General features: G+C 34.3%; 3 protein-coding genes across 6 annotated transcripts in view; 2 read left to right on the forward strand and 1 right to left on the reverse strand.

Annotated features, from left to right (window-relative positions):
* Positions 1 to 3,415: 3,415 nt before the first annotated feature.
* Positions 3,416 to 5,655, forward strand: LOC115241822. The gene is made up of 3 exons (XM_029817761.1): positions 3,416 to 4,731; positions 4,966 to 5,064; positions 5,453 to 5,655. Exons 1-3 carry the CDS (start codon positions 4,480 to 4,482, stop codon positions 5,633 to 5,635), a joined length of 534 nt encoding a protein of 177 aa, XP_029673621.1. The 5' UTR covers positions 3,416 to 4,479; the 3' UTR covers positions 5,636 to 5,655.
* A 668-nt stretch (positions 5,656 to 6,323) lies between these two features.
* LOC115241813 lies at positions 6,324 to 11,173 on the forward strand. Its single transcript, XM_029817746.1, has 3 exons — positions 6,324 to 6,793; positions 6,879 to 8,498; positions 9,440 to 11,173. Exons 1-2 carry the CDS (start codon positions 6,560 to 6,562, stop codon positions 6,984 to 6,986), a joined length of 342 nt encoding a protein of 113 aa, XP_029673606.1. The 5' UTR covers positions 6,324 to 6,559; the 3' UTR covers positions 6,987 to 8,498; positions 9,440 to 11,173.
* Positions 9,820 to 26,744, reverse strand: part of LOC115241810 (neural-cadherin-like) — a 196,753-nt gene continuing 179,828 nt past the window's right edge. For all 4 annotated transcript variants that reach the window (XM_029817738.1, XM_029817740.1, XM_029817741.1 and 1 more), the window contains 23 exons: positions 25,372 to 25,515; positions 23,930 to 24,045; positions 23,383 to 23,547; positions 23,128 to 23,265; positions 22,275 to 22,461; positions 21,749 to 21,982; positions 21,133 to 21,305; positions 20,752 to 20,901; positions 20,193 to 20,498; positions 19,812 to 20,085; positions 19,421 to 19,629; positions 18,971 to 19,303; positions 18,585 to 18,791; positions 18,229 to 18,500; positions 17,787 to 17,992; positions 17,559 to 17,701; positions 16,849 to 17,460; positions 16,329 to 16,629; positions 15,994 to 16,183; positions 15,681 to 15,922; positions 14,922 to 15,137; positions 14,684 to 14,839; positions 9,820 to 14,533 (listed from right to left, as the gene is read on the reverse strand). In XM_029817738.1, the coding sequence (XP_029673598.1) occupies positions 14,424 to 14,533; positions 14,684 to 14,839; positions 14,922 to 15,137; positions 15,681 to 15,922; positions 15,994 to 16,183; positions 16,329 to 16,629; positions 16,849 to 17,460; positions 17,559 to 17,701; positions 17,787 to 17,992; positions 18,229 to 18,500; positions 18,585 to 18,791; positions 18,971 to 19,303; positions 19,421 to 19,629; positions 19,812 to 20,085; positions 20,193 to 20,498; positions 20,752 to 20,901; positions 21,133 to 21,305; positions 21,749 to 21,982; positions 22,275 to 22,461; positions 23,128 to 23,265; positions 23,383 to 23,547; positions 23,930 to 24,045; positions 25,372 to 25,515 (5,084 nt within the window). In that variant the 3' untranslated portion in view covers positions 9,820 to 14,423. The remainder of the gene's footprint in view (positions 14,534 to 14,683; positions 14,840 to 14,921; positions 15,138 to 15,680; positions 15,923 to 15,993; positions 16,184 to 16,328; positions 16,630 to 16,848; positions 17,461 to 17,558; positions 17,702 to 17,786; positions 17,993 to 18,228; positions 18,501 to 18,584; positions 18,792 to 18,970; positions 19,304 to 19,420; positions 19,630 to 19,811; positions 20,086 to 20,192; positions 20,499 to 20,751; positions 20,902 to 21,132; positions 21,306 to 21,748; positions 21,983 to 22,274; positions 22,462 to 23,127; positions 23,266 to 23,382; positions 23,548 to 23,929; positions 24,046 to 25,371; positions 25,516 to 26,744) is intronic.

Below are 26,744 nucleotides of genomic sequence, written 5' to 3' on the forward strand. Positions count from 1 at the left end.
ATAAAATAATATCTTTTTCGTTATTTTTTTTTTTTTTATTCAAAAGAATTGACGGAACTTATTTCCATGATGTTAAAACAGTTATAAAAATGTTGTATTAACGCGATAAATTTATGCCTGAAGAAACAATATTTCATCAAATTTTCTTTTATAGATAAATTAATTTTCTTTATATCGTGACAAAATGAAAGTGTTCGTATAATATAATAAAAGACTTCATTTCACATGATAGTAAAATCGAACGGTGAATTCCCTGAGCGGAGACGTTAACTCATCTAATATGCGGGGCAGAACGGAGCAATTCGATAATAATCCTCGAACATAAGAATGCGAGGAAAGTAAAAACCCGGCATGTTCTCGAGAAAAGCCATTTCCTTCTATCCGCAAGAGGGGAGGAGGGGGGATGAAGAGAGGGGGCTCTAAGAGTGGTCGACTTTCCGAGGACACTCGCTCGGTCGGATTTTCTTCCTCTTTAACCACCCGCCGCCCCTTCTTCCCTCTTTTATTGCCGTACTCCTTGCGCGTCGGAGGAAGTCGAATCTCGGAAATGAATGTACTTTTCCTCGATGCACTCTGTGCCGTTGTCATGGTTACTTGCCAGGTCATACTGTATCCTGTAATCGCCGGGACTTTCCGCGAATGTGTCGCGAATCATATTAGGCCACTTCCGCGTAGGCCTTGTTACGAACTTGTATCTCTGACGTCAAGAGCAACTCGACGTCGATTAAGGAAAGTACGGTAGACAGCGCGAAGAAAGACATTCCTCGGAGTAATCGGATTTCCCATAAGATTGTTCGGTTTTTATTGCACTTTTAATGTCTCAACGGAGTAACTTTTCTTTTTGATTTATGAATTATAAATAAAATTGAGATAAAGTGCCTTCTTTTAACGAAATATAGAGAGAAAAATCGCTTCAAAATAAGCATTTGAAATAGAAATACTTTATTTTTTATATTTGATTGTGTACATGTGTATTATCTTAAATGTGTGTTTTACTATTAAATTTTGCTTCTAATTCTATGACAGTAGATATATAATTTCATGATCTTTATGTAATATTCTGTAAAATCTTTCTTGCAAACACAAGATAATATCAACCATCTAAGCTTCGTCTTTAATTATTCAAACGAAAAGAATGATTTTGGAATGATTTTTTTCGGAAATAATAATTAAAATTTTCAAAATAAATTAATAAAGGTAATTTGTGCGCATATGTTTTATTACAATCAAATTACATCGACATTTTAACTAACATTAAGTGATGAGATACAATCACAAAAAGCATACGTTTCGGTTCTTTTTTTTTTGGACCATCTTCAGTGCAATTACAAAGTATATGGAATATATTATATAAAAAATGCAATAGTAATAATACATAAAACAAGAGTGAGTCATCCATGTTGTCAGAAGGTAAATGTTATATAATGAACCTTCGAGACAGAAAGAATATGTATGATACATAAAAATGTATCGTGCGATATGAAAAGACTTGACATTCTGTCTCAAACGTTCATATGTAACATTTGCCTTCTGTACAACATGTGTGACTCACTCAAGTTCGGTATATTCGTATTGCCAATAGCTTTTTTAATGTAGTATATTTTATCAAACAGTCTTTTTCTGTCTCGGAGGTCCATTATATCATTTTCCTTCGAGACAGAATGTCAAATCTCTTCATATCGCACGATACATAAAGTATGTATATTTATCGTGCGATATAAAAAGATTTGTCATTAATGTAATTTAATGAGGATTGAGTAAGTTAATTTTTGTTTTTAACTAAGTTAAGTTTAAAGTTAGTGACCCAAAAATTAACTAAGTTCAGTTAAAAGTTATTAACTTTTCAACTTTTCAACTTTTTAACTAGTTACTATCCAACCCTGAATTTAATGTAGTATATTTTATCGGACAGTCTTTTTCTATCTCGAAGGTCCATTATATAACATTTACCTTCTGACAACATGGGTGACTCACTCTTGTTCTGCGTATTATTGCATTTTTGATATAATATATTCCATATACTTTGTAATTGTTAAAATGTCGATGTAATTTGATTGTAATAAAATATATGTGCACAAATTACCGCGCTGGCTTTTAATTGGAATTTTGTTTTTCTATGGGAAATAATATCAATCATTTTCTCTACTAATAATCTTCTTATCCTTTAACCGTAACTCGCGTTTACATAGTGGGAGTGTCAACCGCATAAAGGGAGCGGATTGAAGAGAGGGTAATTTCCTGGTGCTCTCTACTTGAGTGCTACCTCTGTCCGAACTTGTTCAACCATATCAGGTCCGTGGAAGTGACGAGCTTCAACATTGAATTCCTAGCTATTGTGAAAATTGTGTAATATAGCTATTTTGCTACTTTTTTATCGATTTACATTTCATATTTTTTAAGAAATATTTCTGATAAATTTATAGAAAGTAAAAAAAACTATTATGTAACAAAATAATAAAAGCGAATAAATTTTACACAACAGCTTTAATTTATTCTATCTCTCTAAATTCTATTGTATTCTTCATTTAAAGTTGTAACTTAATATATCAAAAAATATTATACACTTTTGAGAGAAATTTATTTGCCTTTAATCATTTTTATAATTAAATATAGCTAGGATTAATACGATTGTCATTTCTTATATTTTTTCCTCTTAATGATATCAATGCTCTTGATAAAACTGAAATTTCAGTTTACAAGTACGAGTCGATCTTATTATTCAACGCCATTCGTTTTCGCGGCAACTACAAGGAAGCTATCACCAAATGTAATGCATTATGTATGAAAGCAAGATACGGGCCCTATTGTTTTAGAAAGCATAGATCCAACCGGAAGAAAGTAGTGGCCATTGCGAAGAAAAATGACCTCTCTTTTTTATTAAAGTGTTAAACTAAAGAATAGTAGCAGTAAAAATATATCGGACGTACGAAAGTAAAATCGTGTATCATATAGGATGAATTTATGTTTATCTAAACATGTTACAATGTTGATATATTGCGTTTATTTTTCTTATATCTCTATTTATATTAAAATCATATAATAATTATAATTTATCGCGATTATAATTTTTTTATTTTAATTATACAATTATTATTAGATATCATTATTTACTGTATCATCATTAAAGGCAGATGTCATTTAGAATAGCAATTACGATGTATATAAAAATTGTGAAGAATATTTTTTTGCTATCAATTATTTTTTTCAAATAAATAAAATATTTTTTGTAAAGAGATAGAGCTTACTTTATTTTTTTATTACGTTTTTATATAATTTTTTACATATTACGTCTTTAATTAATGAAATTTTAGTATTCAAAAATGATAAATATTAATATGGAAGCACATATTTATTCCGGAAGAAATTAGCGGCTTGCGCTTAAAAAGCTAAGAATAAAAAGAATTGGACAAAAGTAGATCAATGGAGAGTCTGAAAAGAAGAAAACGTGGACAAGAGTATTCCATTAACTGGCAACGCAGAGTTTGCGTCACACATCGAGGTACTTGTTCCTTGATTCAAAAAGGGAACTTGTGAAAATTGAAAGATTTCTCCCAATCGCACTTGTAGCAAATTGCTCCTTATTTACTCCTTATTTATTGGTATCAATTGACTGATTGCCCAGCGCGATGTTCAATGCTCAATGTATTTATTGACCGTAGATCTTACGAAGGAATTAATGCAATATTTTTAATCAGAATCTGATAAAATAAATTTGATAATTAAAGAATTAAATTAACTTTTCATCTGGAATAACAGATTCGATTTTTTCGTAACGTTATAGTAATTTAAATAAAAAGCAAGATCGTTAATTTGTAATTAATAATGGTAATTTTCTGTGAAAAACTAGATATCTACTTAATGAAACAGATGCGAGATGATCTTGAAGTTTATAGCGTTACACGACAATTTTAATAAAATTATAACCTAAGTACTCGATGTATGCGCATCGAGATAATAATAGTGCAATGATAAATTAACGGTTGGTGCAAGCTGCAATTATCTATATCGACACTTAATGCCGATGAATAGTTCAGGGAAAAGAAGAGATATCAAATATTCGTGTATCCGTCATTGTCGTTAATGTCAAAAATGAAATATTAACCAAAGAAGTCTCTCCATGTTTTGAGTTTGCAAAAAGAAATATATGTAATACTGTATAAAAGCATCGTTCTCTTTTATGATACTGTTTTCATCATGCAAGGTTTGTTATGATATATAAATATATACATGTTGATATAATTTATTTTATTTATCTAATATCATTAATCTATTAATATCTCGAATATTTAGAAAATTTCTTTTTTATATACAATTTTAATTTTATAAAAATAGATCGTAATTAAAAGTATTTCTTTTTAGGTTTAGTCGATTCATATTTCGATCCGAAATCGTAGTGACACCGTCGCGGGGCAAGAAACGTACAACTAGGGAACGATCGCCTTTTTTAAGTCTAAGAAAGTTGTCGTGTATTAATTCGGAATGGAAACGGTGAAATATTATGCCAGATTCATAGATCCTCACTGGATAACTGTGGTGGCGACAGGATTATACACGCATCTTCGACACATTTGCATAATCGGGCTGTGTTTCGAGGAGGAAGAAACTCTGTCTTTTGATCCGTCATACGCGTCGATACTCTTTGTTTTCTCGGTTTTATGTTTGTTAGCGGAATACAGATTGTGGCCTGTAACTCTCAAAGAACCACCGATTCAGTTGCTGTATATTTACGAAGTAAGTCCTGAAGCGCTATTATTTTAAGATCATCTTATTGTTAGAGTTGATTTAAATAGGGAGTGGAAAAAAAAATAAAATAATTAATATATAAAAGAATAAAATATATATAAAGGGTAATTATGGAGTATAAAAGTAGTAAAATATTAAAATTGATTGATACAAAAAAAAAATAATCTCGTATTTTATCTCAATCAAGAATCATATTAATTGAAAGTCGACTTTATCATACAGATGTTGATAGCTGCATTGAGTACCAATTTAGCAATTCGTATGGTATGGATACCAATGATGCAGGCAATTTTCTGTCTGACTCAAGAATCTAGTAGATGGGTATGTAACATTCACAAAAGATGCTGTCGCTTTGTAATACTCGTAAATCATGATTTTCAATTTGTTCAATTATTTATAATTTTATTCTCATAATTCTTTCTTTAAAAATTATCTTTAATGACAAATATTGTATAAAACCATATGAAATTTTCGTTATTTGCTCTAAAAATATATAAAACTTCCACAATTCGAAATGCACTCTCTCTCTTCAACTGAATTAGTGACAGTGTCACTGATCAATGCAGTAATATTTCAATGAAAATACTCACGATTTGACAGAGAGATAAGATTTCATTGAAAAATGAACCATCACTATTTACAACTGAAATCACTGCTTATCAGTGATAATAAACTTATTTTATTTAAGAAAATACGCATTTTGTTTTAGTTGTTTTGGTTGAATGCCACGATAGGTCTGGATAGCTATTCTTGGTTGACTACAGTTGCAGATTACATGGCTACAGAAAATGCAGCGATGTACATGGCGTTTTGCATGTCGTTATTATCCTTCGTGTGGATGCTGGACGCCACCGAGTTCCTGGACACGTTTCTGGATACGTGGAGCAAGTAGTGAATCCTGACAACTTCAAAATCTTATTCGCAAAATTGTTATTGACATGTAATAAAACTATAATGCAATTTTTTTTCATTTATGAACATATACAACTTTTCGTCTTAACAAAAAAAAATTGCCTCTCTCCTATAGATACTTTAAGTCTTATTATAATATTTAAAACAAATATTAATTTATTAATTTCGTTAGAATCTTTCAACGAAAAGTTTTATCCACATTTTATTATTCGTATAAAATATCAAATGCATTATAAATTCCACAATTGTCTAATCTAATAACAATTTCTCTTGTTCTCCGCAAGACGTTTACAATTCGTGAATGTTGCAAAACATCGCAAAGGTAAAAACAAGAGGATTACATTCAGGGATCCTGAAGTGACCCAATCGATCTTTTATGGTGTTTGTCGAATGAATCCGTTTACGACAAATCACAAAAGTTACAGCTTCTACTAATCCGTTATATTTTTATTTTTTACGTCTTTGTATTTAATAAATATTAATTTGTAAATTTTCTTAAATTATTATATTTGTCAATATCTACGTTGCACATAAATATAAGAATAAATCACATTTCTCCATATTTTTTATCAATTTAACTCTAAACACATAAGTCAGAATTTATAGAAATTATATTAGCAATTTTTACAGTGGTATTATTTTATATGAATTTATATTTATTCTCCCGATTATAATTTAGTAATATTTTATGTGACAAATATATATATTTCGATAAATTTTTTTATTTTTTTATTTTGGAGAAATTTTCTGTTTGGAGAGTTTTATGTTCAACCAATGGAAATTTTAAAGCTGACTTCATATCATAAATGCAATTGAAAAATTTTTGCTCTCTTCTGAAAACTAATATAATTCATAAATTAAATCCGAATGGCTACAGAACGATTATTTGGTATTATTCTACAACATGGTGCGATTGCTGTATACGATATGGGCATTAATGCTCAACAGCTTAAAAATATCGATATTTCAAACATGCTTCGCTAACGCTATGGAAGATGAATACGGTTATCCTTTAATATCAAGTCCACCGATTACCACATTTTTAATCGCAACAAGTATCTACGTTATCGTCGTCAATTCCACGATATTTCCGCAATCTTTTCGACAACCAAAACCCATCTTTATGTGTTTGTACGAGGTTAGTGTGACGATGAGAATGCTATTTCGTTATCCTTTTTTCGTTATTTTAAATTGATTTTTTTTTTTAATATTTTCGATTGCAGTTTCTAGTAACAGCGTTCTTTTTGGAATTTGCAATCGCCTGTTTATGGACGCCGATAGACGTACTCATCTTAAGCACGTTGCCAAAGAATATTTGTCATGTAACGTAATGATGTCTGCCCTTTTATTTTTATTTTAATAACATAATATTTTATTAATAAAACGCCTCTTGGTGATATGCTTAAAAATCTCTGCTTCAAATTAGAATACTTTGTGCATTTGTATACATGAAGATTTTAATTAAATTTTTATAATTAATTCATGCAAAAGTTTATACTCACTAAAACTTAACTTGAGCAGACACTTAGTCGATTGGGATTGGAAAATGCAGCCCAAGTATTGAACGCGAACAAATCATCCATGACGATTTTTACAAATGGAATAGCAACAACGATTCTTTTTATTACTCTTCATGTTACAAGAGCCGTCGATTTCAAGGAGCTTACGTGAGTTGGGAAAAGTTTTGTTCTAAAAGTTTTCCTGTTATCAGTATTATAGCATAAATATTGCAGAATCCGTATCTATTATTCTGAAAATTACTAAGTCAAACGTTGACGCTCTTATTAAAAATTGCTCTATGAATTTGGATTTATATTGTTTCAAAAAATAAGCGGTTCACGCAACGTAAATTAATCATAAATTTAGGGATAACGGAATAATGTATTTCCTATCGCACTTGAGAACGAAACTGTGGCAACGTATACGGAGCGAACTTCCAGAAGCTAAGAATAACAAAGAAAATAAAGGTCGTCGCAAAACAATCGCAGAAAAAACTGTAGTAAAAAATCGTGCGAACAATCAACGCAGATAGATCTTTAATATCGTTAAAAATTCTCGCCACGGAAGATGGAAATTATACTCTAATCGAGGTTCTTTCTAAATCTATAACGATGCAGAAAGGGATGATATAATTTCGATCTAATGGAAATAAATTTGCTTTCCACAACATTATCATTCCATCAACCGTTTTATGAAAAAGAAGGCATTTATTTCGTTCGAACTGAAGTGTAAAGTACAAATGGTATAGATAATATAGTGGTAATAATGTAATAATTATAATCGTTAATAAATATCAATTTAATTAATAATACGGTGTGTCCCAGTATATACTGCAGGTTATTAATATTAATATTATTATAATTATATATATATGGTAATTGTACTAATGGGATGTGTTCAGTGGCAGCGTTACATTATGTAGTAATATGTATATCTTACAGTGATCTCTCTCTTTTCATCGACCGACAGATAATGCCATTTCTCTTTCTTTTTTTTTTTTTTTTTCGCTCTACGATCATTGTCTATGCTTCGCTTCGAAAGGGCACTATAATCCATGAGATTATGAAAGAACATCTCTCGTAAATATTAATAAATTGCTTGGAATTATAAGGGTCGATTGTCTTTCGAGCTTCATTTTTTAATGAATTGTTTTCTTTTTTAATATCGCGCAGTGCAATATTTTAATAAATTAATTTTTAATCTCACCAACTTTTTTCTCTATGCAGAATATATTTTTCGCAGATGTGTCAATGCGTTTTGCATCTGTTTCTTTTCTTGTATGATAAAAATCTAAGAGAAAATTTAAAACAGATCAAGAAAAAAAATTTTTGATATTATACAGGGTGTCCCCAATTTAAATGTCAAAACTTTAGGAGCGTGTAGGGGACCGATAAACTAAGACAAAAAGAGATTTCCTTTAGAGATTTGCTCGTTTTTGCTTCGTTTTGAAGAAAATCGCAAAAAATGAAACAAATAATTTTCACCAAAAAACTTAAAACAACACTAAAATTATTAATTTATCAAAAAGTATTATAAAATAAAAATTGTAGAACATGGAATTAAGAAAAGAGAGTGAGTTGAAATCCTCCTGAGGTAAAATTAGAGGATTGCAGATAAATACGCGACAACGCGAAATTTTGTTTCTAAATCTAATTTTACCTCAGGGGGATTTTAACTCACTCTCTTTTCTTAATTCCATGTTCTACAATTTTTATTTTATAATACTTTTTGATAAATCTAATAATTTTAGTGCTGTTTTAAGTTTATTGGTGAAAATTATTTGTTTCATTTCTTGCGATTTTCTTCAAAACGAAGCAAAAACGAGCAAATCCCTAAAGGACTTTTTGTCTTAGTTTATCGGTCCCCTACACGCTCCTAAAGTTTTGACATTTAAATTGGGGACACCCTGTATATAAGAATGCAAAAATAAAATTATTATAGACCATCAAAGTTGCATTTATTTTCATATAAATTTAACGTATTATGCAATTCTAGATGCCTTGAGTTTATTTCAAAATTTATGCAATTAATGTTTGAATCTTGGAAGCTGGATCGAACAATACAAATCGCGGAAACTGTATTATTAGATAACCGATTCCGTTTTTTATTTTTTACATCTGTCACAATAGAAAAAATTCTTTCGGCCTCAGCATTTGAGTGTGGAAGAGAGAGAATTACTTCAATTAATGATTCTAAGTTAGGAAACATCTTTAGTCTTAGTTTATCGGTCCCCTACATGCTCCTAAAATTTTGACATTTAAATTGGGGACACCCTGTATATTAGGTGTTCATTTAATTTTTATAAAAATAATAATTTAATTTTTAAATAAACATTTAAAAAAAGGTGAAAACAGCTATCTAGAGCCAAAGCCTACGAAAAATTAATGAAAACGAGGTGTTCTTTCTTGCTCTCCATGAGATTTGATGAAACGGACTAGTGCCTCTTCAATTTTTACGTCTTTTTTTTTCTCATCTGTCTCTCTCATCTCCATCTCTTTGAAACTGTGAACGGAATTTGGTTACATTAATTATATGTACGAGTTTCACTCGCGCTCGGCCCTATAGTACCCCGCTTACAAAGTATATCTTTGTGCACGATTGGGCAGTGCTCAGAGAAAGGGTTGAGGATATGTAGGATGAGCGTAATCTTTCCTTCTTTTTATATTTCGCGAGGAATGGAGGTGTCGAGAAGAGTAACACCGATTTCGATAAAATTTAATGTAAAATGAGATCTTCTTTTAAAAAATTCCGTAAGTACGTACTTAGACGGTCAATTCCCCTGTATTACAAAAGGGAACATTCGAACTAATTCGCGCCTTCGTTTACAGTGCCAATTTTCTGGAATTACATGTACGAATCAAGCAAACATAGAGCCTAATCTAACGACAATAAATAACTTTGAGCCGAATCTTTTTACTATTAATTACATTAATCGCAACGAGATTGCGTTTTGGAATGGATTTGGGGAACGTGTCGTTACTTTAATTTTTCTTCTTTCCTTCCCTCCATTATTTTTCGATTCTTTTATTTTCTTTCGATTTTTCTTTCTCATCGTAAATCTTCAACACCGTTCGTTAAAAGTAAGTACGAGTAAAGTCAGTCGGTCGCAAATGAAATTGTGTTTCTTGTCTCGCGGATTCTCTTTCTTGATTTATGGACTTCTTGAAGAAAGATCTCACGCAAAAATTGAAACCGATATAACTTCGGCGAGTTAAATTTTCAATGCCACAGACACTTTATACGCATAATCGTCGACTTTTATAAGTGACATATAATGTTACATAATCTTATATATAGATACGTGAGTTATATATAGTATAAATTATTTTAGATTATCTTTTTTTCGTATGTCTACCATATCAAAATTTGAATTTATTGCGAGATTCTACTGAAATAATTTAAAAACATATTATGAAAATATTTAAAGGAGACATTGTGTGTAAAGATACCCAAAAGATGTATAATATTAATCTTTCAGAGGCGTGTATTTTAAATGTCTTTAAGATATATCATATATGTTTATTGATATACCGGTTTCAATCTCTGCATTCCTTCAACTATACTTTGAAACTTTATATTCCATCTCTTGCTATCGTCGCGCTAATCCTTCGCGAAGTTTTTACGCAGAATTCTCGAGGTGTACGGGTCGAGCGAACGGAGGAGACTTCGAGCCTCGTCGACGCACAGACACGCAATCAATCGCTATCGCAAGTTTTTGCGTAAAACGAAAAGGCTGTTTCGGGATGTGCAAAATCAACTGTAGTATCAATTTATACGAAAATTTAGTTATGTGAAATCTGCTTAGAACAATTCACTCCAGAGATCGAAATTGACATTTAACGACCGAAACATTTTTCTTGTATTTAGATTAATTGAGATCTATTATTTTGGATAATATGTTTAAAATAAAAGGACCAGAATTTTTACTTTTATCTTGATCCTCGAGTCGAACGAGCGATCGATCGCATATCATCGACGTGTTTATTCGTATAATCAGGCTGTCTTTCCTTTTTTTTTTCTTTTTGCCACTGCACACACGCAACGCGCACTCGCGCGCTACTCAATACAGTTACTCAACGATAATTCTTTCGTCCTTCAATAATAATCCCCATTCAAATACTATCTCTGCTTAGAATCTACTTTACGGGATCGAGCACATGATAAGGAATGGATAGACTAAAGAATCTAGGATGAACGGTGGGCTTCGATGAGTCGGGCGTGCGGGCACCGAGAGATCATGACAGTTTTTTAAATGATGAACATCGTATATATACAAAAGTCATAAAATGTGTACGATTATAACTAATTAAAATTTAATATATGGAAAGATTTTCGGCGATTTTTTTAAAACTCCCAAAAAATAAGCTAGTTATCTTGAAAAATAGGTGTAAATAAACCTTATTGTCAATTTTGATGCATTGAAATATATATTTCCCTTCTTTACGCGAGATTCCCTCTTTATGCAATCAAATTTTATTATAAACTCACGTGTCAAGCAAGCTCAAGATGACAAACTACAATTAAACACGTGAAACTAAAATTGTATCTATTGCTAGTGAACTTATTGCTCGCAGTAGAATTATTGCCGTATCATAATGCAAGTGATAAACTTACGTCGGATATTCGTTGTAGTTCGAAAAAAAATCTATTTCTATATCAAAATTCTATCACATTAAGCCACGCATTAATCTTCACGTTTTACGTAATCTACTCGCCAATTTAGGAACAAAGAAATTGGAAATTGCAGCAACTATTTTATAGTTGCCCTTGAAACTGGTTATTACTCAAACATTATAAATGTCTAAAAAAATTCTCTTTTGCTTCGTTGGGTGCGTCAGAGCTCGGTGCTCGCAGTCCTCGGGAGCAACGATTGTACGCGGTGTGTTTAGATAGGTAGATATACGCAACTTAATATCACAAATTCGTTGAGAAACCATACGCAAACACGATCATTGGTAGGACAGTTATACAGCGTTGCGCAGTGACGCAGGATACTGCGCGCGCCGGCACACTCATACACATGTTAATTACAATATTCGTACAAGTGCTTACGACGTACATCTTTATAACGCCATCTCTCTCTAACTGGTAAATTGACTATTAATAATTCCCGTTGAGAATTTTACAGGTTTCAGTCGGGGCTCGGTGCGTGGAAAGTCCTTTCCGCGAAAGGCGCGACGACATAATCGAACGTGCACGAGGACTTCACGTCGAGTCTCGCCTCGTGTTACGGATCTCTTTCTTAGATCGATTGTTCACTTATATTTTCGGCGCACATACACAATCGATACTTCTAATTGTCTAATTTATCGAGGTAAAAAAATTCGAAGTATCCTTCTTAATTCGCCAATTAGTTCACATTCAATTTGATTTAAAAATCGTATTGACATCAATAGTTTTTTTCATATATTGATTTTCATCTTTTTTAAATCACAGTTTTCTAAGTAAAAGAAAAAAAAAAAAAAGAATTTTCGGCAATTTTTCGAAAATTCATAAAAAATCTGGTAAATCTTAGAAACTTTATAATTTTAATATACAAATGTTATTTTTCGTCCCTCATATAAAATCCAAATGCGGGAAAATGTTTAGGAAATCCAGTCTACATCGAAACGATGCATCGTCGACACGTTCGGGATGACTAGAATCCGAAATCCTACCACATTTCTTTCTCCCTCTACCCTTAGCTCCCTCCTCGTGCACGCGTATCTCGTATACCCCGTCGTGCCGTGTTCTTTCGCACTCCGAATTCTCTTATATTTCCCCTCTCTTCGATGACGTAAAATAAATATTAAAACTATTTCGAGATATATCAACGTGAGCATAGTTTACTGGATGCGTATCATCTCATTTCTCGTGTTGTCTGTATGTTCGTACGTGTCCTCTGTCTGTATGTATAATATATATTTGTATTTATATTTATATTTATATATATTTATATATATTTGTATTTATACTTAGACTTTTTATGTCCGCTATATTAAAATTATAATAATTACATTACGCGCACGGTAAACTCGTGCTTTCTCTCTGTCAACGCAAGTTCCTTTTCCCTCTTTTCTTGGACTTTCTTGTTAATCATTCTCTTTTTTCCGCTTCGTCGTGCGCTCTTCTCTCTCTCTATATATATAAATATTTATAATATATATTATAATATTTAATAGTATATAATACTATCACTAATGAGGATGGCGATGACGATGACGATGACGACAATGAGCCGATGTCGCGACAACTAATGTATACCTTAACGTTAATCCCTATTATAGCAGACTATCTACGGTAGGATCGTCCGTCACGAACGAGAGTGCGTTACTTTTAGAACTCCTCCGCGTTCAGGACAATGAAATGTACTCATCGAGGATACGTCCTGCGGGACTCGTGCAGAAGAACAAAGAAATGAAAAATTCACGCGACGGAAGCCGTCGAATCATAACACGCCGAGAGAACGATATCGTGTTAACGTGTGCATGTGTCTCGGCCTATGTGTATGTATGCATGTGTGTATGTGTGTGAGAATGCCCTTGATTAACGCCGTTACAACACATTTAACGCGTTCGTCCAAATCGCGACGATAAATAAATAAATAAACGATTCCGGTTGCGCGAGAACGACACGCTGATCTAAGATCCAACACTGATGACAACAACGCGATATACACCTACACGTATATATGTATATATAAGTGTACGCACGCGGGGGAGTAATTTACCCCGATGGTGACCGATGAGCGAGGAATTGATGCAATGAGGGGGTGGGGAAATCTGTTAGAAAAAGTCTCGTCGCGTATCTTTGGATATTTCACTACGTTTTACGTTACATAACGTACTATACAGATAGGTATGCTGCGACCTTTTTCTCTCCGCCTTTTCATTAACCATCTCTACCATTAACCATCTCAGCATTATTGCAACCTTCGTTTTCCATCCCGAGTATGTATGTATGTGCGTGTGTTGTGTGTGTTTTTGTGCACGCACCGCGGATGACATGACGGGTGACGTAACATTTAACGTCGCATGTCATAGTACTTTCACTAACCGCACAACTATGAGAATGCTGCCATTTCTCGTTCGTCGAGAATTTATCACTCTCGGCGAAGGACGCGTGTATCCCTCGGGATCCTCCGAATGTTCGTGATAGATCCCTGGCCATCCGACGTGACAGATCAAGTCGCCTTGATCAAGATCGCACGAGCACTTATTCGGATGATATGGATCGCGTGACTCGGTGTAGTGTGATGTAGAGACTCGGCTGTATTTTTGGACGTTAATTTAGTCTTCTTCCTCACTCTCTTCCGCAGGACCGTACATGTCAGCCAGTTTATCGAATCTCGGACCCCAGGCGCCTAAATACTCATACTCGTGTTGCTCATCATCTGTACCTGCATTATATCAATTTATTTGTTATAAATGCAACAAAAAGATTAAAATTTTTAAAAATAAAAAAGAACAGGAATCTTTCAAAAGAGATAATAGTTCCTTCATAAAATGCTCAAAATGAGTATTTTTCAAAAATTCTCTTCTTCACATACCGGAGGCTAATGATTCCAGAGAACCCGCGGTGCTTCCGCCACCCTCGTAAGCGTAATTCCGCAAATCGTCAAAAGGCGGTGCATTCGGGTCACTGTCCGCCCTCTTCTTATGATCCTCGATAAAGATACCGACATTCGGCTCCGGTCCAAGTGGATCTAAAGAAATGAGATTCTCTCATCGATTATCAGTTTTTGTAAGTCACCTCGCTTTGCAAGCAATAAAAAGTATGACACGTACAGGCTACTTTACACGGAGGTATCTTGCCGCCCATTTCCGGTATCGGGCCACCAATCGGGATCTGCAAGGGCGTGATATCGAATGCGGTCATGTCATCCTCTCCGCCACCCTCGTCATCGTAGTTGATAATATTCTCCCTCACGTCATCGTCCGGGCCAGGATACTTTATGTGAGCTTCTCGTCTTCTGTTGTAGACGACGAATACCAACACGAGAACTGAAATATCGATAAAATAATTCATATTATTAAAGTTAAATGTGCAAAAAATTCATCATTCTATCAAAGTAATACTTCTCTTTTAATTCAAGGAGTTCAAGCAAGTGCAAAGTGTGTAACAAAGTCCAGTGCGCAAAAAAGTTTTACAATGTTGCAATGTACAAAGCAGGTATCAGTCTTGTCAGTTGAAACTTTTTTTTTTAAACGAAAGCTTATTGAAAAAAAGATTTTAAAAAATACAGTTTTCATTAGCACGAGACAAAAATTAAAGCAGTTTTTAAGTGCAAAGAGAAAATGGTGTAAAAGGAATAAAATAAAGAAACATAAACTTTCGTAATGCAACTTGTTTTATTTTTCGATCAATCAGCCGGCTGTATGTGTGCCGCAAATATGAGAACTGAAACATAAGTGGACGTGCTCAAACATAAAATAAGAGTTTTATATATTTACAAACATAAAATATTAAAAATATAAAAAGCATGCGTTAAACTATGTATTTAGCGTTCAGAATATTCGATAATCGATCAGTTTGAATATACTAACCAAGAATAATCAAAAGACAGACAAGAATGGCCGCCAGCGCGCCCATACTGAGCTTGAGCGTTTGGCCTTCTTGCACCAGTTCGCAGTTTTCGCCCCAGAAACCATCGGGACAGATGCATCGATATCGGTATCGCGGATCCTGATTGATACATCTGCCACCGTTCAGGCAAGGATAGTCGATGCACTCGTTTTTGTCCATGCATCCTTTGTTATCCGGCGACGGGATCCTTCCTTCTCCGCAACTGTGCGAGAAAAGAACAATATAATATATCAATCGTTCGAAAAATAAAAGAATAGCGTAAATAATACTCACGTGCAGTCGTATTCGTTCCAAAGATCCATGCACTCGAAAGGATCTTGACAAATGACGTTGGCGCACGGTTTATTCGATGGACAATTCCTTTCCAAGTTTCGCGCCATCGTTGCTTGACCCCATTGAGTACCGTTCATAGCGGGAGGTAGTGGGAGATGTTTTCCTTCTAATCTTATATCGTCCAAGCAACCTAAAATTTGTATTAAAAAATTGTATGCAATTATACAAACAAACTTCTTTTATTAAAATAAATCGAGATATAAAGATTATTAAAGTTCTCATAAAATGAAATAGGCATATTCATAATTACTTTCTCGCAAAGTGATCCGAATTACCTTTTTGATAGTCTGCGTAAACCTCAAATGTGCGAACGCCAGTATATTCTGCCTTGCCACCGGCGTAGACACCTTCTTGCTTGTCTACCAGGAGCCACTGATGACCTTCGAAGGAGAAGGTCTCGTTGAATCTTCGTCCTTCACCACCGTCCAGTTCTAGGGTTGCTGCAGATCCGTATCTCGATACTCTGACTGTATGCCATTGTCCATCATCAACAGCTATCGCCGAGAGCCAAATATCTCGCTCTTCTGTTCTAAGACTGTTCAGATTATACCTGAAGTGCAGTCTGCTATCTTTGATCTGGAATTATAAAGATAGAGATTTCAGTTGCTTCCGTCTTTCCTTTTTCAACGAGCCTGACTTGTCCAAAAAGTATGATAAATGCACATACTCGTATATTTCGGGATATTAAATAATTTAAACAAAAATATCATTAAAATAATAAATGTCATAAAAATCGAAGAGAAATTGTAAACAAGAATAATTTTTAAAATATTTAAATGCATCATAAACACTCACTTCCAAAATGGCATATTCCCTGTTGTGCTGATCGCTCACTCTGAAGAGTTCACCGTGAATCTCGCGAGTACGGAATCTCAGTTGCACCTGAGTAGAATATTTGTCCGGTTCGAAAGACAATGCGTATTTGACGTAGCTCTGTGGCTTGAAAGTGGTCGGGATCGTCGGTGTCATGCATCCGGGACCGGTCCAGCCGGGATTGCACTGGCACCTCGCCTCGGCATAGCTGCCCACGCAGGTGCCGTGCTCCCAACAGCGGAAGGTTGCTTCTTGATTATTGCAGACCTCCTCTGTTTGGGTGCAACCAGCGACGCTGTTTCGCGAAAGACCCGGATGAGCGAGATCGTACAGTTTGCTGTTGTGGAAGAGGTTCTTAATGCAACCGTCAAAGCCCTTGCCGACCGGCATATGTTTCCATTTGTAGTGCTGTGGATCGAATTGCTCCACGTAAAGACCGCCGATCTGCAATGGAGCGTTCACGTTTAGATATTCATTGAACGGCGGCACTGTTCCCGTGGCCTGGCAACTGGTGTCATTGAACTCCGGCGGACTTCCGTCCTCTAATTCGGATATATCCGCGGATTTGCAGTAATCGATAATGAGTTTCACGGTCTGCAAAAAAATAAAAGTCGCATTTACAATCACTTCGAATTTATAAACAAGAATCGCAAAGGACTATGGCAGCATTTCTTTAATATTGATTATTTTACCTCTGTATTCCAGAAAATATCAAGCCGATGCCATTCGCCATCATCCAAGGTTTTCTTTGGTTTCACCTTCAATTCCAAAGTGCCGGATCCAAAATCGATCAGCAACCTCGGTATACCGCGTTCCAGTTCGACCGAAATAAAATCTATTGGCACAATAAACAAAAAGATTATTGAGACATGTTAATTGTAATTAATCATGTAATTAATGTAAAAGAATAAAAGTCTTACCAGAAACCATTACTTCGTCGACTTCGGGAGGAACGATCGGACCATTGTACAATAATAATCCGTCGGACTTCCTTGTAATAAATTCGAAGCTCAAGTGGCTGTTATCGCACATCTCTAAAGCAGGATACCATGCCCAACCGTTGCCTCGAAAACTTCTGGCCGTTTGTTGACACCTCGGACCATTGTAGCCAGATGGACATTGACACCTGAAATAATAATAATAAAAAAAACGCATGAGCTATCGTTGGCAGTCAAAGAATAAAAATTATTTAAAGAAAATTTTTATAATCAATCCGCCCTCCCCCTCCCTCCTTCTCCCAACATATCCATATTGTTTTTTCAATTATTACTAACAAAACAACGATACTCTTCTTAACACGTAAAATTCATATAAATACATATAATATTCGTAATATATGGAATTCGATTGATTTTTACTTACGATAATCCAAACCGATCTTCCACGCAGCGTCCGCCATTGTAACAGGGACTATTCCTGCAAGATTCTCCTTTACTGAAGTTTCGCGCTCCGCAAGTACACTCGGCTATCACGTCCACGCGTACGCCGACAAGGGCAGTCCTGTTCGCGTTCACCATGTATGGCAGGTTGCTGATGTCAAGGGTGTTCGTGCAGCTGCCTTCACACATCTCGTTCTCATAATAACATTCGTCGATGCCAACCATAGTTATATTGATACCCACGTCTTTCTCGATCTGCGAAAATGCGGTTTAATCGATGTCATTTAAGAACTTGTTTGAAATGTTTTCTTTACAAATAGTCTTACAAATGATATTTACCTCTTCACGATGCATAAGCACAATGCCATTAAGCCTGACTGGTTTGTAGTACAGCGAACCATGTGCAGCAAATCTAACATCTGTCAATGGTGGATGTACTCTTCTTAATTGGACACTAAATACATCTACGTTATCCCTATCTATATTCAACAGATGCGACAGCTTATCCCTAAATAGATCCGCTTTGCTTCGCGACAGAGTTTGATTCTGAAAATCGAAAAAAATCTTATATATTATTTCCTACCACTAATTAAAATAAATGCAAAGAGATTTGTGCGGAATTTAAGAATTAAGTTTTTAATAAAAATTTTAATTTAGTAAAATATATTAATAACTTATATATTTTATTTAATGTATATATATTTAGTAAGATTTTAAATTTTTACCTGATAATTCCAGACACGAATGAAATCCTCGTCCGTTACCCCGGATATTCGAACTGAGCCTGAATTTAATACTGCTTCGTGCGGAATACTCTTCACAGTAACAGTTACGTTTGCGGGTACATCTGTTTGCGTGTGTTTCCGATCGTAGACCTTAAACCGTAGATGATATTTGCCGTCGTGCGTGCCAGATTTCATGTAAATCATTCCTGTATCTTCGTCGAGTCTGAATTGTGCGTGCTCCAATCCTTCCCAATAAAATTTCTTGTCCGGCAAATCCCAGTCGTCCAGATCGTATACATAGACTCTACCTATTTCAGTATCCGGCGATTGTCCCTGGAAAATAATTATTAATTATGGATTATTTATTATATCAAGAAACCACAATAAGCATAACTAGATATTAAGCAATTTAGAGCTAAAATCTGAATATAATTTAATATAAATACGTACTGCGTAATTATATACAAAGATTTCCTTAGAACCAGGCTGCATTTTATTATCGTTAACATCTCCTATGATAACCGTCAAGGTACTGGTCCCAGACATGGAAGGATTTCCAGAATCCTTGATGACAATGGGGATTAAAAACTCCTTCTGTTGTTCCCTATCAAAGGATCGCAAGGATGATACTACAGCCATTCCGTCTCCATTGGCACCCTCTGCAAAATAGCAAGAATATGAATAATAGATGTATTATTTTCATTATTTTAGTTAAAATATTTTGCTAAAAAAAAAGAATAAATGATACATTCTTAAAAAAGAATTAAGAGAATAAAATTATTGGAGAAAACTTCTACGAAATAACTTGTAATATTGTAATAAATTTGTTAATCAAACTTACTGTTATCGCTCTCAACTTTGAAACTAGCTCTGATAACATCATTTGCGTTAGGATCCATCCTAAAGGTGAATGGAGGACCATTGCTCCTCGATCGGTCATCGTCGTCGGTAGCAAGAATTTCGACGACCTTTTTCGTTTGTGCATACTCCGGTAAAACTGGTCGATAGTCCTTAAGGAATCTCGGCGGATTGTCATTAATGTCTTGTACAACGACAGTCAAGGTGGCTGTCGCGGTCTTAGGTGGTATTCCGTCATCGATTGCCAAAATTTTAACCTAAGACAGCAAATTATTTTCAATTTTTATTAAGATCTTTTGATAATAATGACATTAGTATTAATTTATATCGATCTGTTAATTTATATTAACATTTTATAATTTACCTGATGTCGAGGAGTTTCTTCGCGATCAAGACTTCTTTGTATCGACACGGTGCCATTTTCGTTGATGAAGAACTGCCTCTTTCGGTCGGAGCTTCTGTCGATAGAATAAGAGACTTTGCTCTTTCCACCTTGGTCCGGATCAGTGGCCTTGAACGTTTCCAGGCTACTACCTATGCGAGCATTCTCCGGAACGGTAGCCTCAATATTGGCTTTCTCGAACTGCGGTTGATTGTCGTTAATATCTCGCAATTTTACAACTACCCATGAATATGCCACGTGGTACTTGTCGTTATCGTTGTCTTCGCCCTAAAAAAGCATTGCTGATTAGCTCAAATCATGATTATGAAGAGTCATATCTATTCAATATTTTTTTGTAATTTAAAAGGACAAACCCTTCATAAAAAATTTCATAATTTTGAATAGAAAGGTTTTATAGAAAGAGAGAGAAAGAGGTAGATTTAATTCAAACTATACTATAGATAAATTCTTTATATCTAAATTCTCTTTTAATTTTTTTCTATAAAATATAATATGTCCTTTTAATTTCCTCATTACTCACCTTATCGTTCACTTGTATCCTAAATCTAAAGCCGTTACTTTGCAGTTGGTCCTCATAGTCCAGCGATTGTACAATTTTCAATGATCCTGTGCCATCGTTATTTCGTACCATGGTGAATTTATCGGCACCGTAACCGCTGTTTTCAATTACCTGGAAACCACGGCAAATATTCAATTTTCAATCGCTTTGCCTACTTATCAGTATTGAATAGAAAAAGGCAATAACTATTATTTCAAGCTCGAAAATAACGAAGAACAATAAATTCGATAAAACTCTTCGTAAAATTACTGTTTTATTTTTTTTTTTTAATTTTGTTATATCTCTATTCTTGTTTAATTTTTTATGCGATTAAAAATGTTATATCGTAAACGCAAGAGATACCTTGTACTGGAATTTATTGGTCTCGTCTTCGTCGTGAACGGTAACAGTGAGTATCGGCATTTCCGGAAGATCTGGCCCTTCCGTCTCGTCCACCTCGGTAAACCACTCTTCTTTCGTAAATGCCGGTGGCATATCGTTTATATCTTTTACCCGTATCGATGCCGTCCCGGTACCTGAGAGGAAAAGTATTTGCATTATAACAATGCTCTCGATGGAATATCCCAGGAAACGTTTAAAATATGCAAAATGCGCTCGGAAATAATTGTATGCACATGGTGGTGCTTCCAACTTTTGCAGATGAATACTTGAAAGTCAGGACGTGACTTGTAAGAGACATGCAAAACACAATTGAGGTTCTTATCTTGTTGAACAAATGTAAAGCATAACAAAAAAGCATGAAATGTAAAAATAACCAATCCCTTTTTACTTTCACGATTAATATTCTACTGAATAAAATTTGTCACTGTTATATATTATTAAATCCTTTATTTTAGATACTGCCTAATAAAAAATCTAAATGCGACATTATTAATGACTATAATTAGAGAAGAAGATGTGATAATTTTTTGAAATTGAGCTATTGAAATCAAAATAAAATTATTTAAAAAAATCGTACCTTTTAACCCCCCTCCATCCATTGCAACGACTTGTATAGAATAATCCGGTGTGCGTTCTCTGTCCAAGCAGCATACCGCGGTCTTAATTACACCAGTTTCCGATTCAATCTCAAAAATGGGCGAGCCAGTCTCTTCCTCAATGACATTCTTCTCGATAGAATAAATCAGTCTTGCATTTGTGCCTTCGCTTGGATCATCGTAATCCACGGCTGTCATCGTCATCACAACCATTCCTAATTTAAAAAAAAAAAAGAAAACATCAAAAACATTAATTCATTAAATTTCCATCCCTCTACTGATAAGAACAAAAAATTAAATTTTTAATAAATATATTTTAAGATAATTTTGTGAGAGGTCTATTGTGTCTCTAGCTCATTATAAGTTAAAGATGAAGTTTTATGTCTCCTAGATCTACAGTATTACGACTGTAATGGCACGGTAGCGTAATCAATGTAATGTAACCGTAACAGTAGGGAAATGTAACCGCGATCTCTGGACCGTTTCAATTGGTAGTTTCCCACAAACCTGCGGTGCCGTTCTCAGTGACGTTGCCGAAGTAAACTCCTTGCGGGAATATTGGAGCGTTGTCATTGATGTCCTTGAGATTAACTTGAACATCGGCATAACCCACGAGACCTTCTCCACCCTCGTCTTGAGCAAACACGGTGAATCGCCACTGCGGTCGGCCATTCGGTTGATCTCTGTCAAGCGGCTGCCGGAAGAAAAAGGGAAAGTCACGTGAGGATTCTCGACCAGGATGTTATATATTGTGTTTGCCCAAAATTCAATATCATCTTGCGGAGTCGATATTTGAATTATTATTCCATCACGATATTGCACAGCGACACACACGTGCACAAATATATGCATTCTATAGTCATGGAAGAATTAATTCCCATATCGACCAGATGTCAGATTACACCAGGTGTTTAAATATCGATTCAAAATTGATCTTTGACTTTTGAAGAGATAATTGAATCATCGTTCTCTCTTTTTTTTTTTAGTTTCAAATCAAACTTTCGTTAAAGTAAAATCCAGATTATTTATAAAACATGGTAGTGTTAATAAAAGTCTTAAAAAATAAATTCGATAAGGCTGTTTAATTTTGTTATATCAATTCATTTTATAATTATTGATGAAAATAATACTGATGTCATTTTTTCCTAATTCGATTTCCAGCATTGATAACTCAAAGAAAATATATGCAAAAAAATGCATATGTAATAATTATATCTTGCATAAAGCAAAGTTATTGTTATACAAATATAAATAATAATGTTAATAGTATTATACAACTGTCATATATTACAATAATTGTTGTTTCTAATAATAATATTCATTACAAGAAGAGATAATATTAATTATTTCGGAAACAAACCTTGAGAACAAAGATCTCTCCAGTCGTGCGGTTAATATCGAACTTGCTGTTAGCAGGATTATCGGGATCGATACCTTGCCCGGTTAGGAAGTAGACAATGTTCTGCGGTCTGTCCTTATCCCCGTCAGTCGCAGTTACCTAGGGATCAAATATTAATTGCAAATTTACCGTAAATGCGTTGCGGTCAGCATGGTAAATGTTCATTCAGAATACACAATTCGGAAGTTCGATGTTACATAAGGAGAAAGCGATTACCCCGAGTACGCGTTTCGGCAGAGTCCTGTCGTCCTCCTCGGTAATTTGTGTTCTGTAATTTGGTCGCTCGAAGACGGGCGGGTTGTCGTTTACATCCTTCACGTGAATTACAACCGTCGTGTAATTCTCCTTCAAGTTATCCGAGGCAGTAAGCCGAAGCTCATACTGCAAAAACACGCGCGAATTTTCATATCGTGGAGATTAACAAAAAAATTAAACAAAAATAATTAACCAAATTGCTATTATATTTTTATCATTACTTTGTATAGATTATTTAATGTTAAAGACCCATTTTTTGACATTATGTATATAAGTAAAATATGAAACTGTCTCCTCTTTTACATTGTCCAAATAATTCAACAAAAAAAAATTATAATTGATTATCTTTGAAAGAAGTGATTTTTAAAAAACATAAAAAAAGACTTATTGTAAGGATCTTCTGTAACGAGTGACTTGAAATAATTTCTGAACAAACAAAGAGTTATGAAGTAAAGTAAATAATTCAAGCGTCCAGTCGGCACGTTTGACATTAATATGCGATACCAACCCTTTTCCTCGTCTCATAGTCCAACGCACCCGCGACGTAAATGGCGCCGGTCATGTTTTTCACGGCGAATGCACCGCCTATGTTCCCGCTCGTGATCTCGTATCGAATACGCGAGGCTGCGACAGAGAAAGAAGGGGTGGATTTTAATAAAAGCAAGTCGCGACTTTTTCCTCCCTCCAACATCGCGCGTTGCAATCGAATGAATTTCAAGATAAAAGTTCTCGCTGCGAGAGTGAGTTTTATCGCGTAAGAAAGTTCGGATGGTGCTGGCGCGGGGGTGTCGCCTTCGATCGTTCACCCCCATCTCAACTTTGCTCGATACTCTCGATCTACCTCGCCGATAATTCGAGCGTTTCGCCGTGATATAGATACGAGATTCGAATAAAAGATTGACAAAAGTAATATTCAGTAATGTTCGAATTTGATTTACATTTTAACCCTCTTGATAATAGAATTTAAATCTCAACATCCACCGTCTTTAATAATCTCTCGATGCGTAATTTAAGTTAACATTATTTATCTGTGTGATTTTTAACTGAAACAATAAATCTGGAAGAAAAATAATGACACACATACATACACATATATACGTGTATGTATGCAAACAGGAGAGAACGATTTATTTATACAAGATTTTAATTGCATGGAGCCTGCATCACTCGTCACGTGTCGTCACGTTAATGTGTTTACGCAATGTTGGCTATGTACTCAGTTGAAAAAGAATACAGTTTGAATCAAATTTGAACATTTCTTGTACTGATTATACATTGATAAACATAGATATTAATTTCAGATGCATCATTAATATTTGTTAAGCCATGGATGAAATGTTTTCGGCTATAAAATTGTGGAAATTCGTTTAACAGTATATTTAACCGCGTTATTTCAAAAAGATCAAATATCGAAACAAATTAAATGCACCAGAGAACTTTGTTTAATTTACGTTGAAAGCATATGGCAAACTTTCCGCGCTTACAAACCGTGTTTTATTATCGAGCTTAAATCCTGAAATAAAAGCCGAAATTTCCATAATACAAATGTAATTGTCGGTTTTAGATGATAAGTTGGAGAATAATAGAATATTTCTAATTTTTCATGAAAACTTGCATCTCGTCACAGTGAACTTGTCATCTCGTGATAAATGAAAAAAACCGTAATTCGGAGTAGCTCCCCTTCCGTATCAATTATTTCACATGTTTACATGTTATAATTAATTATGTAAATTTAGGTACATTGCTCAAATATATCTATGGTAGAATATAGGTAGAAATTCACATAATTACGAATATATGTGGGTAAAGCTACAAATTACGGCAGAAATTCACATAATTACGAGTATATGTGGACTATAAATTTCATTATAGCTTTCGCTATAATATAAAGAAATAAAAGCAATGTGACGATTAATGTGCGGTAATATCGTTAAAATAGCAAGTACTTACACTCGTCGTGATCTTTGGCGGTGACGGTGAGTACCGTGTGCTGAATGTCCTCATTTTCGTCTACCTCAGCCTCGTAGAGGCCCTTGTCGAAATATGGGGGATTATCGTTCTTGTCGGCTATACCGATGCGGATGAATTTCGTTACTGTAACAAAGAAATTTAGATAAAATTAGATTTAATTAGATCAGAGCTTTTCAACAAATCAAATGAATTATATTGTGGCATACGATAATCACTTAAGCTCTATTTTTCTAACAATTATAATTTTATAAAATTTTTATTACTTGTAAACTTAAAAATTTCCGATTCTAAAAATCACGAAAATTTTTTTAAGGATTTTATTCTCGCTTAAAATTTTATTTTAATGATTCATAAATAATAGTGAAAAAAACGTATATAACTAGCTTTTTGTAAAAAGATAAGCATAGATAAGCGAACTATTGTAGATACTAGTATTAAGTATGTTTCGAATCTATTTCCTTCGAAGGAATGATACGCTTTACATAATAAATGCAATAAACAACTAGAAGCGTCTGCTTTGCAGTATTGAACATGAATGCAAAATTGATATAGCGTATTAGTGATATTTTTGAATTCCGGATAGAACCTCGGTAATATTCTATATTCATCCGCGCGTAGATATCGTTGCTCTCAAGAAATTTGCGAGAATTTCCGCAGAAGAGCGCGTAGTCAATTATATATTAAAATCTCGACTGAATAGTGACGACTTTCCTTGTACCGTATGATAAAACTTGTTATGATATAGGAGAAAATTTCTCCGCAATTTTGTAAAAAATTGTAGAATGATTTTAAATCAAAATTTTATTCGCAATTAATTAAATATTTTTTATTTGCTGTGGAAAATCTTACTAAATATGCCGATTATTTTTGCGTAAAGTAAAAATGACTGATTAATAATAATGATTAAAAAATAACATTGTTACATTAAATGATGCAAACGAGATATTATCGCAGAGTTTCGAAACTCGCCCATCTTGACTTTATTCTATGCATTATATATTCTCGCGGTTTTGGTCTTAATGTAGTTTGCACTAAAGTACGGAACTTGAGCGATAAAGAATCCCGGACCGTTAATCATTTTTTCGCCCCGTTACAGAAATTTAAGATGGGCAATTACCGGTCGCCGATGGCAAGAAGGTTAAGTAGTTTCAGATAACGGCACTTCATTCCAGAAGTAGACATTTATTGATGGAACTAGGTTGCGCCCGTTAGGAGAAAAATGTATAATTGCGGATGCTTTTTCCAGATTGGTACATTAAGCTCTTAACCGCATTTTATGGTGGTAAGAAGAGCGGCAAACATCGATAAATTCCGCATAAACTTTGCATAATCCATGGCACAAACGAGGATCC

The sequence above is a fragment of the Formica exsecta genome, unplaced genomic scaffold, assembly GCF_003651465.1.
Source record: "Formica exsecta isolate Colony F162 unplaced genomic scaffold, ASM365146v1 scaffold512, whole genome shotgun sequence".
NCBI lineage: Eukaryota > Metazoa > Arthropoda > Insecta > Hymenoptera > Formicidae > Formica > Formica exsecta.

What these genes read in the sequence shown, in the direction of transcription:
- LOC115241822 (XM_029817761.1), top strand. Translation starts at nt 4,480, where the DNA reads ATGGAAACGGTGAAATATTATGCCAGATTCATAGATCCTCACTGGATA. An exon ending in AGTTGCTGTATATTTACGAA is followed by an intron (nt 4,732 to 4,965) that starts GTAAGTCCTGAA and finishes TTTATCATACAG; the next exon opens with ATGTTGATAGCTGCATTGAG. An exon ending in CTCAAGAATCTAGTAGATGG is followed by an intron (nt 5,065 to 5,452) that starts GTATGTAACATT and finishes ATTTTGTTTTAG; the next exon opens with TTGTTTTGGTTGAATGCCAC.
- LOC115241813 (XM_029817746.1), top strand. Translation starts at nt 6,560, where the DNA reads ATGGTGCGATTGCTGTATACGATATGGGCATTAATGCTCAACAGCTTA. An exon ending in TCTTTATGTGTTTGTACGAG is followed by an intron (nt 6,794 to 6,878) that starts GTTAGTGTGACG and finishes TTTCGATTGCAG; the next exon opens with TTTCTAGTAACAGCGTTCTT.